Here is a 12,571-nt window from a genome sequence, read left to right on the forward strand (position 1 = left end):
TCTCTCTTTCCCTCTATCTTCTTGACGAAATTAGATTTAATTTACAGGATTTTGTAACCGACTTATTTCGCGGCGCGATGAACTGATCGCGACGCGTTCTTTATATTTCAGAAGATATCTTCGAAATCTTCTAATTATTTGGAATTATTTTCTTTTAAATTATCAGCAACATTACTTAATCTCCAAGCTGCAAATTTAAATCCAAAATATGCCTTTTTAGCCTTCATTTCATCACATGGTCCTTTTTATCTACAAAATACAAATTTATAACAATTAAGTATATCCTTAACAACATGCATAAAAGTACATGATATATCCCTTAATATATATAATTTAGGACATATCATGCATAAAATTGATTACCATGACTATTGGGATCATTTGACTCAATCAATATTCTCATGATACGAATGTAATAATAACTGTTAGATAGTTAATTGCATGTTCATTATATTGATTGTCTTAATAATTATAATGTTAGTTAATCACACAAAGATAACTTACTAGTATATGCATCATTGAATATTACTAATATCCATTGTACTCTATTAGAATCACCCATAACTGAAAGGCATAATCAACTCTATATGGAAACATTCTTATCTCTTTTGTCTCTAAACCTAATATCTAGTTTATTTTAACTAAATTTAAACAAATTCCCATTTACTTTACCGTTTATAGTTTAATTAACAACCGAATTTTTTGATCTAAATCATTCTTGTTCCCCTTGTGTTCGACACATGTTCTACCTCAACTATACTGCTACACGATTAAGTACACTGCCTAGTGTGTGTTACATTTTAGTTGCAATAAAGTTTTATAAATTTAAAACTTTGATCATAATTATATATATAATTAACCATACATCAATACATTACCTAGGGGAAAATTTATCATATCGTCTATGTTAATTATGAACGCTACTTGCATAGCGTCCATGAGAGTTTTCTTCAATCTCATCAAGAATCAGGTACAAGAGTTGACATAGTTGTCAGCCCAAACAAAACGTTATAGAAATGGTATGGTTCTTTCTATCCATAACAATTGCTATGAAGATTAAGCGTAGGAGTTCACTTATAAGACACTACCTATAAAGATGACAGGCAGCATACACACAATGAATGTATAAATCTATATTTTTTTTGGCCAAATTAAACGAGTAATTGTAATAAAAGTAATGTATTTAAATAAACAATAAGAATCTGGAAATAAAAAGTTAGGCTTACCACATATCTAAGTGCCAAAAACAATGTTGAAAACAATCCATAACACAACATTTGTTAAGATGTTGGTGTAAGTATACGGTTGGTTCTTCTAAGGTTATGTAAGTAAACATACTAGCTTACAAAGTTTTCTTGGTGATTACTATATGAGAAACCCATTTTGAAACTATTATAAAACACAATTACGAATATGTGGTTGTAAGTGAAAGAACAGAAGATGGAATATACTACATATGTAAGGGGAAAAACTAGTATTCAGTTTTCGAAATGAATGCCTGGAATGTACAATCCACACACATCGGAATGTGCAATGGCTTCGGAATACAAATACATAGTCCAAAATGTCAATCTAACATGTACGGTCTTGACTACAGTCATCTGAAATTCACAGCGTCAATCTGAAATGTACGCCGATAGATTCCAAAAACAACTTCTACCAACATCCGTCGAACTTCGGAATAAATTTAACTAATCCAAATGGCCTGATTCTGAATTTGATGGTCTTATTTTCAAATTTTTACAAAAATATTTTTATTATTAAAACATCTATTTTTTTTGGTTAGTTTAATGAATTTTCTTGATAATATTTCAAATCGAACGGCATTTAATTAGAATCAGGTTGGACCAAAATGACCATCGGTCAGACCTTGAAATCACCAGTTAAAGACTCGGGTGGAGCCGGTTTCATTTGCAGAAAGAACGCAAACACAACAAAATCTAATCTTGCATCACTTCCGGCGAACGCTGTTGCGTGGGGGCGTACAAACTCCCAACTACTAGATCGACTTCTCTTTCTCTCACTCCGCTCCGATTCCGTTCAACCCCTGCCGCCGGTAGTTTCTTCAACTCCAGTCTCCACTCTCTTCTATTCTTCGTCCTTTCCGTCACTCTGGATTTTATATAGAGATTGAGTAAACCCCCAATCGTTGACGGCAACAGGGTTTTCGAAACCCATTACCCCTCTATCTATCTAATCCACGTTCAATCCTCCCTCTTTCTCAAAGCAGTTAAAAAAATTCACCCACATTCACTCACTCCGTGTATCAGGATTTGCAACGGCGATGTGGCGGACGGCTAGGGTTTTTTCTTGAGGTTTGTTATGGAATAGGACTGGAATTTTTGAAAATATAAGAGGATAATTCCGTCTATAAATTCGTTTTAGATCTGAATCATTGTATAAAAGCCATGTTACCATTCCTCATTTCGCTGCAATTTCCAATGAGTTTTCCACGAGACTCCATTTGCGTCGATTTCGCCTTTTACTGATTAGCAACATTATCACCAACAATATAAGAAAGCTCCACGTCTTCTAATACCAAGCCCTTTCTTTGGTCTAGGAAAATTTCGAAACTGCATATTCAAGTACGCCATGCCTGCCATGAAGAAGGTCGAACTGTGAATTTTTTTGTGTAATTAGATTATCTCTGTGTGTTTTTGCTGTAACAGCAGTTATAGACGATAGTATACTGATTTGACTCTTTTGCTTTTGTTGATTGGTTAATCATTACAGAAGACTGAACCTGGTGATATGAGGCAATTGTTTGAAAGACTGACGAAGGAGATTGGAGAACCTGTCGAATTTGAACTTCCTGATTGGTTGAATAAATGGAAACCTAACTATACCATCATAAAACGCAGTATCCTTTTCAAGTGTTGTGATTAATATCATTATATCAATGTGTATGAATGATTATATTATACATTTTATATTCATACTTCTGCTTTCTTTTAATCAAAGATTTAACATATATATAAGATATATATCTAACAAAGAAGGTTAAGAAACGAGTAAGAGTAGAAGATGATGGAATATTCTGCTCTTGCACTTCAACACCAGGTTCTTCTGCTGCTTGTGGTAGAGATTGCCACTGTGGGTAAGAACTAAGAACTAATTGAGTATTTCATAAACACATTTTTTTTTCAATTTATATTCTGTTATATGTTGCAGGATGCTATTGTCAAGCTGTTCATCAAACTGTAAATGTGATGATTCATGCCTCAATAAACCATTCCACAGACGACCTATGAAGAAGATGAAGATAGTGCAGGTATTATTACTGAACAACAAAGTTAAATGTGTTTTGCTGATGTCATTGTGATGCCATTGTTATCAATTTATTAAGTTAATGTGCTTTCTTAGACTGAAAAATGTGGGTCAGGGGTTGTTGCTGAGGAAAATATCATGCAAGGAGAGTTTATTATTGAATATGTGGGAGAAGGTAACGTCTTTGAGTTAAAAGTATGTTTCTACCTTCTATTTTTCAGTGTTTATGTTGTTTTCTCAAATATATATTTTTTTAATGTTATGGGCTATTTTCTTTTTACCCAAAAAAAATGCAGTTATTGATGACAAAACATGTGAGGAAAGGCTATGGAGAATGAAGAGACAAGGAGAGACAAACTTTTATTTGTGTGAGATTAATCGTGACATGGTGATTGATGCTACATTCAAAGGAAACCAATCAAGATATATAAATCATAGTTGTTCTCCAAATACCGAAATGCAAAAATGGTTTTTTTACCTTTTAGTTTTCCTTTCCCCTATTATTTAATCTTAGTTTCATCATTAATAAAAATTTATAACAAAAACCATTTCTCCAGGATGATTGATGGTGAAACAAGAATCGGGATTTTTGCAACTCGGGATATAAAGAAGGGGGAACAATTAACCTATGATTACCAGTATGATGATTTTATTAAATATATTTTTTAAAATTAAAACATTATTTATCCAGTCAATTAATGGAATAAAAATTATCAGGTTTGTGCAGTTTGGTGCAGATCAAGATTGTCATTGTGGTGCAAAAGGGTGTAGACTGAAACTGGGAGTCAAACCTAATAAGTCAAAATTTCCTTCTTCAGATGCTGCTTTAAAGATTGTTGCATGTCAGGTGGCTATAAATTCTCCAAAAGTAAAAGCAGTTCTTTATGGGAAAGATGTATGTATGTCTTTTTTTTTATATATAAAGATCCAACAATATGTGTTATGGTTTTATAATCATTTAAAAAACTAATTTGAGCTTTTGTTTGTTCTAAAGGCTTACAAGAATGGTGTTGGACAACAAGGTACAAACTCTATATATATAACTCACCATGTAATTATTTTTGTATGAAAGATTCTTAAATTCCAACTTCCTATTTTTGTGTTTATAGCATATTCGAGAAATGCCATTGATGAAATAAGAATTCCTCATAATTGCATAGGGGAAGTTGTCAGAATAGTACGCCCTGCTTCAGAGAGGTATAAAATATTTACTATTATCAAATTCCCAGTATTAGACTGTAGAATGTTTGGCATGCATTGGACTGAATTTTTTAGTCCCATCCAAAAGGAGTACTTTCTTGTCTGTGTAAAAGACGTGAATACCCTTTTTGTTAGTAAAAGGAGTTTTTTAAAGATCTGTGTGTTGTTTTTTTAGGACTTTTGGTATGATCAAGCGGTTTGACATCAATACAAGAAAACACTTTGTAAGCATATGTTTTTTTTTTTTTTTTTGCATATAATTTGTGGTTGTTTTTTGATGATTGACAAATGCGGTTATGTTTTCACATAGATCATTTTTGAAGATGGTGTGACTGAGCTTCTTGATTTGGCGCAAGTTGATTGGGAGCTTTGTAACTTAGCAAGCTTTTTACAGGGGTAAAACCGTAAAAAATTCACTCGAAACTGACAAAATGGTCAAACCCGCAGTGAGTTTTTTTTTTTAGGGTGCAAATTCTTTTTTAAGAGGTGTTGCTGAATGTAAAAAGACCTTGGGTCTATCCTCCTCGTATATGTTGTTTGTTGTTTATTAGTGATTTTTTGAACTCTTGAACACCAGAAACCGTTTAATTCTTTGTAAATTTGCTTTGATAGTTGTGAACGAAATATTGTTTTTGGTTAGCCTAACCTTGGTTTTATGATTTTTTAATTTCTGATGTTAGTTTTATTAATCGTGTTACAAGGTTGAAGTGAAGAGTGTGCTGTGTTTGCTTTTTGCATTAAGCTATATGAATAGAATAAAACAATTAGGTTGTTTCTTGCATAACAAAAGATGTATATTTGGTTTAGTTGGCACGAAGATTTTTTTGTTTTAGACCCAACTTGTGTTGTAACACATGATATATCCTACAAGAGACATAATACATCAATTTTAATACATTTGGATTCTGGACATGAACAAATAAGCTTTGTATAAAATTTAGTTGCATCTTTTTTACTATTGCCTCTAATAGATTTTGTTAAGTTGATTTAAAATTACAAATATCATTAATGATGGAATATCTACAACTACATAAAAAAATGTTAGCGATAGTCCAATGTATTCCAATGTAATACATTTTGACACCTCCACTCTCGTAAATATCATTATCTAGTATTTATGTTTGAATTTAAAGTTATAAACGAATAGGAGACAACTACATTTGCTACCTCCTTTTTAGATTTGTCGTTATCTATACTTCTAAAAAGACGATTAAAAGCCTTTATTATATACTCTTTTCAAAAAATTTAAACCCCATAAAAGATTATACAATTTTGTACAATCTTCTTGCTAACCCCTGTACTTTGCTGAATAGTCAAATTTGTCATGTTATAAAGTTAGATTTTATTTTCAACAAACGTTTTTTTTGGTAAATCTAACTAACAGTTGTCAGCAGTTAGCTAGTAGTTTTAAGTTGTTGCTTTTACTTATTAAATGTTTGATAATAATAATTGAAAATTTTTGAAATATATAAAATTATATAAAAAGATAATTGTTTAGAAAATATATATTAATATATTTTTAAAGACAATTCTGAAAATTAATTAAAAGGGTTTAATAAAATTTATTAAACTACTACTTAAGTAAAACAAAGGTAATGTTGTAATTTACCGTTAATTTTTTGATTTTTTCTTTATTCAATAACGGGTCGGGTTTACCAATCCAAAATAAAAATATTCGTTTTAAAGATTGAGTAGCCGACTAACCGGGTCGGGTTTTTGAAAATGGGGCTGAAGTTATTGTTTCGAAAATAGAGGGCTCTGAGAGTTCTGATTCGCACTTTCACTTCTCACTTGCAAAACCGAAGGGTTAGAAGAAATGGCATGGAGGCAAACGCCATTGTTGAATCGAAACATACTCTCGCTGCTTTCATCCAATTCAAATACTTTTATTGCTAGGTTTTCTTCCAAAGCAAATCCCTACCATGGTAAACAGATTCATACACTTACACACACAAATTAGGGTTTTATTTTATGTTGATTATGATGAGCAGTTTATCGTGGTTACAGTGAAGGTTGGTATACCGGAGTTCCTAAATGGAATCGGGAATGGAGTAGAGACTTATGCAGAAAAGCTCGAATCTGAATTCGGGGATTTACAAAATCTCCTGGTTGCTCGTTCTTTGAAGCTGAAGAAACTCAATGTTGGAGGCGATCCAAAAGTTTGCAAACACGTAAGTAAATCTACTTGCAATCTTATGATTTGGAATCTCTTCAATTTCATTATATTAATTGGAATGAGGTAACTGCTTCTTTCATGGCATTAAGTCTGTGTATGCTCTTACATTTTGATTTAAATAGACATAAAGCCATTCCAAGCTTCAGCCACCAATGGCGTTTTTTAGGTATCAATAGGGTCAAATTCCAATAGACATTCATAAGCTTGGAGGAATCCATATTTCTTGACCCTATTGCCTCCATTAATCTAAGACTGATGTTATTATCTTTCTGTATTTGATGCAACAGAGGAAGCTGATATTAAAGTATGCCCATAAGTACAGGTTGGGACTTTGGAAGCCTCGAGTTGAACCTCCAAAATCCAATAAATGAGACATTTTAAAACATTGTCCTTCTTGATGAAACTTAGAAAAGCTCCATTAGAGATTAATTCAGACATTAAACATATCCTGTGTTTGTTTTCTTTGCATCCTTCATTCAGAAGTTTTTTTGGAATTTATAAAGCAGCAGGCTTTGCAATTATTACTTGAATATTGTGGTGGAATTATACAAAGGCGTAACATAACTTAAAAAATCAAAATAATACATTCAAAAGCTATATTAACTGATATATATATATATATATATATATATATATATATATATATATATATATATATATATATATATATATATATAAATATGATGCACGTATACATATTAAAATACCCTTAAAGCTATTGAGTCAAAAGATAGTAAACTTGTGATATTTGTAAAATTATCAGTGTAAGGGACTGTATTTGTAAAATTGTAATTGAGTTGTTTTAATATGCCTTGAATTATTAGAATGTCAAGAGGGTGGAAAGTGGAGTTTTGAGGAGTAAATGGTGGTTTTTGCTAAAAACTCGAAGTATATTGCTATTTGTTTTTTTTGAAAAATCTTAATTTGAAGAAAAGTAAAAATTGGGCATACATTTCGAAATAGTAATGTACTTTGTTTGCCGATCAAATGTATTTTGTGTTTTTACTATTAAAGACAGTATACTTTAAATTTTACTGAAAAGTATGGAAGCTTTAACCACTTTATATGTTTATATGTGGTGGCATTAGATCAAGGTTTGAATGAAGTAAACCATCCTATAGGTACTCTCTAGTAGTCTACACCAATGTCACATAGTTGATGAAAAAAAAATCTTGTTTTTTTATTTCCAACTACCATAACATCTAGATAATTTATTATATGGATTTATGCTCATAATAATTCTTTTATAACATCTATTCTGACTTGCATGGCAATGATGAGTAGAGTTAATGTGATTTTTCTGACTTTATGGCAACTATAATTAGAGTTAATGTGATTTGTGTATATATAATAGTTTATACTCTAGTTTGAAGAAAAAGAGAATAATAACGAAAAAACAATACAACACACATACTCTTTAGACAACAAACAATAACATTATGATCATAGGTTGAAAGTTTTTGAACACCATGAAAGAGACATGATAAATTTCTGCAGTGGAATTATCCAAGGTATATTTCAAGCGTTTTCTTTAGTTTGGTGGTCTTTAAGAACCGTACCAACTGTTATATCCTGAGAGAGATGGGTGTTTACTATTATGAGCGAAATTTGTTTTATGAAAAACATGTCTTCACCTGCCTTGGTCAAACTTGTTATCGACATGGTTTTCCATGTTTTGGTTGTTTGATTTGGGTTAGTTTATGTCAAATGTTAATATATTCTCTAACATATTTTGTTAATCTTGAATGACAACAATGTTTATGTCCAAAAACAATGTCTTAAAACCCCAATAATTTGACACATAAAACATCCAAAATTTAAAGAACTCAAAACATAGAAATCGTAAAATTAAAAATAATGTTATGCTTAAATTAAAAATTACATCAAAACCTAAAATTTATAAATCCTTATACTTGTCTTTCATCTTGTGTTGAAGCTTGTTAAAAAGTTCGAGTTGATCTAGTGGAAGATCTAGATGAGGTGGCATGTTTATCATTTTCAAATCCTTGATTGTGGTTTTGTACTTTTTTTTTTTTTTTTAAGAAAGTCAAGACGATCATCAAGTTTTTTTTGAAAGCATTTGACCGGAATTTGGTTCTGGTTTAAGGATTTTTTTTCCCTTTGTCCCTTCTTGATGAAGATGTCGCTTTTCTCACTTTGTCCCTTTCCACCGGGCATCAAAGGGTGACCTTTTCCAGCTCGTCGTTATCATCGTCATCATCTTCATTCAGGTCAATTCCAAAACCTGCTTCTGATTTCGAAGTTCTTCCTCGTTTGTTGGAATCGGTGGATTGTGTTTGCGAGTGACTAAGCGCACTTGGATCAATTACCCATTTTGGACCGGTTAACATAACACGCTAAGCTTTTTGATGACTAAATGATTGAGGTAGATTTTGTTGAAACTTGTACAACTACTTCTTAACTCGCGCCATTTTCTGTTGACACTATCGTAAGTCTGATATTCACCTTTAAAAAATGCAAAATTTTCAAAATAATATAATTAACAAATAAACGATATTTTTATAGTTTTTAAATAAATGATTTTTTTATGAAATATGTTATATTGTATCTTTTCCCATTTGTGTATGGAAGTGTGCTAGAAAACGGTTTCAAAATGTCATCCCAGTTTGGGCGTTTACCTTATGCTCATCGATTGATATTGCAATCCAAGCTTTTGTTAGTGTCGCTTCCTCATTTTCATCCCATTTGTTTTAACCTTTTTTTCCTTTGTCCCTTCGTTGCCTTCTTGGTGATTATGGTTGAGTTTCCAACACCGTTGCGACATCATCTTGAGGATATTGGGGTTGGGAAGGCAGTTGTTGTGAAATTGGTGGTTGTGAAGGTTGAGTTTGAAGTTGTTGAAATTGTAATTGTTGAAATTAGTTTTGTGTTTGGAAAAACTTTGGTTGTTGGAAGTAGTTTTGTTGGTATGGTTGTTGGAAAATGGGTGATTGTGGAATTGACGAGTTTGTTCGGAGAAGAATATTCATAAAACCTCCCGATGATGATTTGAAATTCAGATATTGGCAAGGTGTTGTGTAGAGTACGAATGTGCCGGCAGGTAAAGTGGGTGTGTGGGGTTTTTGAATTTTGATCCATTTTTGGGATTGTAATATAGAGAGAAAGAAGTGAAAGTATTATGTGTTGTAGCGTGGAAGTTTTATTGGTATTTATGGATTTAACTAGGTGTGAAACCCATGTATTATAAAAAAAATTAATATGAAATTTTAACATTTTGAAAAGTGTGAATTTATAAAAAAATGATAAAAATTTTGAATTATTAAAATTAATGAGGTTTTAATGTATTGAATACATTACATATATAAACATTTTCTAATAAATACCTTAGATATATATTACTTTACATATTAAATATGAATTTTAATTTAATAAAATGAAAAATACAATAAAATTACAAGTGAAAAATAGAAAATTTAAGAATTCTAAAAAATGCGATGTGTCCAACTGAAGGAGAATATGACATGTTGCAAAAAGTTCTTTATTTATTAGGTAGGATTTATAAGGTTTAAAAAAAATTGTTTAAAACAATCAACTTTGAGAATGTCATATGACTATTTATCTTTGTTTCTCATTTGTATCGCATGGTAGCCCAACCCACGATTGTTGGGGGTGGTATTCTAAAGAAAGTCATGTGTAACTTTTCTGCCAACTGATCCTATACGTAGTAAAATACCGACATTCCTTATAGGCCTATCAATGTCATATTTTATTAACAAATGTGTTCATCGGGGTAAATATTATCCTCTCTAGTAAATAAAGTTTTTTTTTTTTTTTTTTTTTTTTTTTTTTTTTTTTTTTTACTTGTTACATTCTCATTCAGTTTATTAAATGTCACTTTGTGGTTATTTTGAATTAGCTTTTTTTCACATGTCATTTTATAATATTTTAATATAATAATTTGCAATAAATATAGTAATAAATGAATATCAATTTCATGAATGAACTTACTTTTTAATTTCAAAATTTACAAAATTAAAACTTATTAGTTTATTTTATTTATTTAAATTATTTGTTTAAATTTAAAAGATAAAAAACATTTATATTATAATTATTCATTTTTTTCTTAGATTGTTATAAATTCGAAGTTATTAAATAATTTGATCTTTATATTTAATTTTTGTTTTAAGTTAACCCATGTAATACATGGGTCTCACAACTAGTCCTCTCTAATAAAATAAAGGGTTTTTTTTTTTTATCACTTGTCATATTCTCATTCAATTTGTCAAATGTCATTTTGTGGTTATTTTGAATTAATTTTTTTCACATGTCATTTTATGAGTTTTTTCTATTTTATTAAATTGCACATAATCTAGTCTAATAAATGAAGATTTTTTTTTTGTCACTTGTCACATTCTCATTCAATTGGTCAAATGTCATTTTGTGATTATTTTGAATTAACTTTTATTTCACATGTCCTTTTATTGTTTTTCTATTTTATTAATTTCACATAGTATTTAAATGCAATAATAAATGCATATTAATTTCCTTAATGAACTTTCCTTTTAGTTTCAAAATTACTAAATGAAAGCTTCATTAATTTCCTTTATTTAATTATCTAAATTATTTATTTAAATTTATAGAAAAAAACACTTTAATTTTTATAATTCAATATTTTTCTCATTTTTCTTATAAATTCAAACTTCTAAAATGTTTAGAATTTTATATTTAGTTTTTTCTTTTAAATAAATCCATATAATACATGAGTCTCATACCTAGTATTTTAATATAATAATTGCAACAAATATAGTAATAAATAGATATCAATTTCATTAATGAATTTACGTTTTAATTTCAAAATTTTCAAAATTAAAGGTTATTAGTTTCTTTTATTTATTTTTAAATTTAAAAGATAAAAAACATTTCTATTATAATAATTTATTATTTTTTTTCTTATAAAAATCAAAGTTCTTAAATATTTTGACTTTTATATTATTTTTTATAATTAACCCATATAATACATGAGTCTCACAATTAATTTATAATAGGTCGAGAACACTCTGGCTGGAATTTTCTAACCCTACTTAATTTAAACATGACCCCAAATCGTTGTCACCCATATTATCTAAGAACTACAAATACAAAGCTAATAGTTCAACGAAAGAAAGGATTAAAACTATTATTTAGTGGGAATAAAAATACAAAGTTAATATAGTTCAGGGATTAAAACTACATAATGGTATACTCAACAAGCTTTTATGTAAATTTCAGGGTTAGTTTTATAACATATCTAAGGGTTTTTCTTTAGTTAATACCTTAAAAGCCATTGTTTATACATTTTCGTTTTGATTTAACCCCAACTTTATTTTTTATTCTTTATTTGCCATTATATTTTAGAAAAAGTTTTATTTTTGGGTCCTTGACCGGTCACCGACAGGTCATGATGACGTATCGGTTTTGCATTTTCCTCAGTTTGCATTTAACCCCAACATTTACGTATAAGTTTCCATTTAACCCCAATCTTTTTTTTTGTTCCCCATTTGCCATTGTTTTTTAGAAAAACTTTCATTTTAGCCCTTGGTCAGTTATTAATAGATATTTTCATTTCTTTGGTTTCCCAACAAATATATCATTAGAAATACTTGGTTTCTTAATAAATATATCATTAGAAATAATCAATTGTTTTTTTGGATGAGTTACAAACGAATTAACAATTTTAGATTAGCATATCATATTGTTTATCCGATGTCACAAACTTAAGACGTACAATAGGTCTTTTTTCTTCATTTTAAAATACATGTGTACATTAAATTAAATATAACAAACACTAATAATACCAAAAAAAGAACTATCAACCTACCAGCTAACACGCCCCGTCCCTTAAAGAGAATGCACATTTTCGACTCTTTAAAAATATATGGTTTCTCAACAAATATGGCGTAGAAATAACCAATTGTTTTTAGATGAGTT

General features: G+C 29.8%; 2 protein-coding genes across 5 annotated transcripts; both read left to right on the plus strand.

The window, feature by feature from the left end:
- Positions 1 to 1,859: 1,859 nt before the first annotated feature.
- LOC111918904 (histone-lysine N-methyltransferase ASHH3) lies at positions 1,860 to 5,112 on the plus strand. Of its 3 annotated transcripts, XM_023914524.3 has the most exons (13): positions 1,863 to 2,315; positions 2,561 to 2,610; positions 2,734 to 2,860; positions 2,980 to 3,097; positions 3,172 to 3,271; positions 3,364 to 3,442; positions 3,564 to 3,735; positions 3,825 to 3,905; positions 3,985 to 4,162; positions 4,262 to 4,289; positions 4,377 to 4,464; positions 4,643 to 4,691; positions 4,778 to 5,112. In XM_023914524.3, exons 2-13 carry the CDS (start codon positions 2,593 to 2,595, stop codon positions 4,865 to 4,867), a joined length of 1,128 nt encoding a protein of 375 aa, XP_023770292.1. In that variant the 5' UTR covers positions 1,863 to 2,315; positions 2,561 to 2,592; the 3' UTR covers positions 4,868 to 5,112. The 3 variants fall into 3 exon arrangements, 2 of the variants coding, with proteins under 2 accessions (XP_023770292.1, XP_023770291.1); XR_002859367.3 differs by having other exon boundaries at positions 1,860 to 2,610; positions 3,985 to 4,166; positions 4,778 to 4,867; XM_023914523.3 differs by having other exon boundaries at positions 1,864 to 2,610.
- A 1,107-nt stretch (positions 5,113 to 6,219) lies between these two features.
- LOC111918903 (uncharacterized) lies at positions 6,220 to 7,164 on the plus strand. 2 transcript variants are annotated; one of them, XM_042899215.2, is made up of 3 exons: positions 6,220 to 6,392; positions 6,475 to 6,638; positions 6,766 to 7,018. In XM_042899215.2, the coding sequence occupies exons 1-3, from the start codon at positions 6,284 to 6,286 to the stop codon at positions 6,769 to 6,771; spliced, it is 279 nt and encodes a 92-aa protein (XP_042755149.1). In that variant the 5' UTR covers positions 6,220 to 6,283; the 3' UTR covers positions 6,772 to 7,018. The 2 variants fall into 2 exon arrangements, with proteins under 2 accessions (XP_042755149.1, XP_023770289.1); XM_023914521.2 differs by having other exon boundaries at positions 6,226 to 6,392; positions 6,931 to 7,164.
- The last annotated feature ends 5,407 nt before the right edge of the window (positions 7,165 to 12,571 follow it).

This window comes from Lactuca sativa, chromosome 2 (genome assembly GCF_002870075.4).
Source record: "Lactuca sativa cultivar Salinas chromosome 2, Lsat_Salinas_v11, whole genome shotgun sequence".
In the NCBI taxonomy this organism is placed as follows: domain Eukaryota; kingdom Viridiplantae; phylum Streptophyta; class Magnoliopsida; order Asterales; family Asteraceae; genus Lactuca; species Lactuca sativa.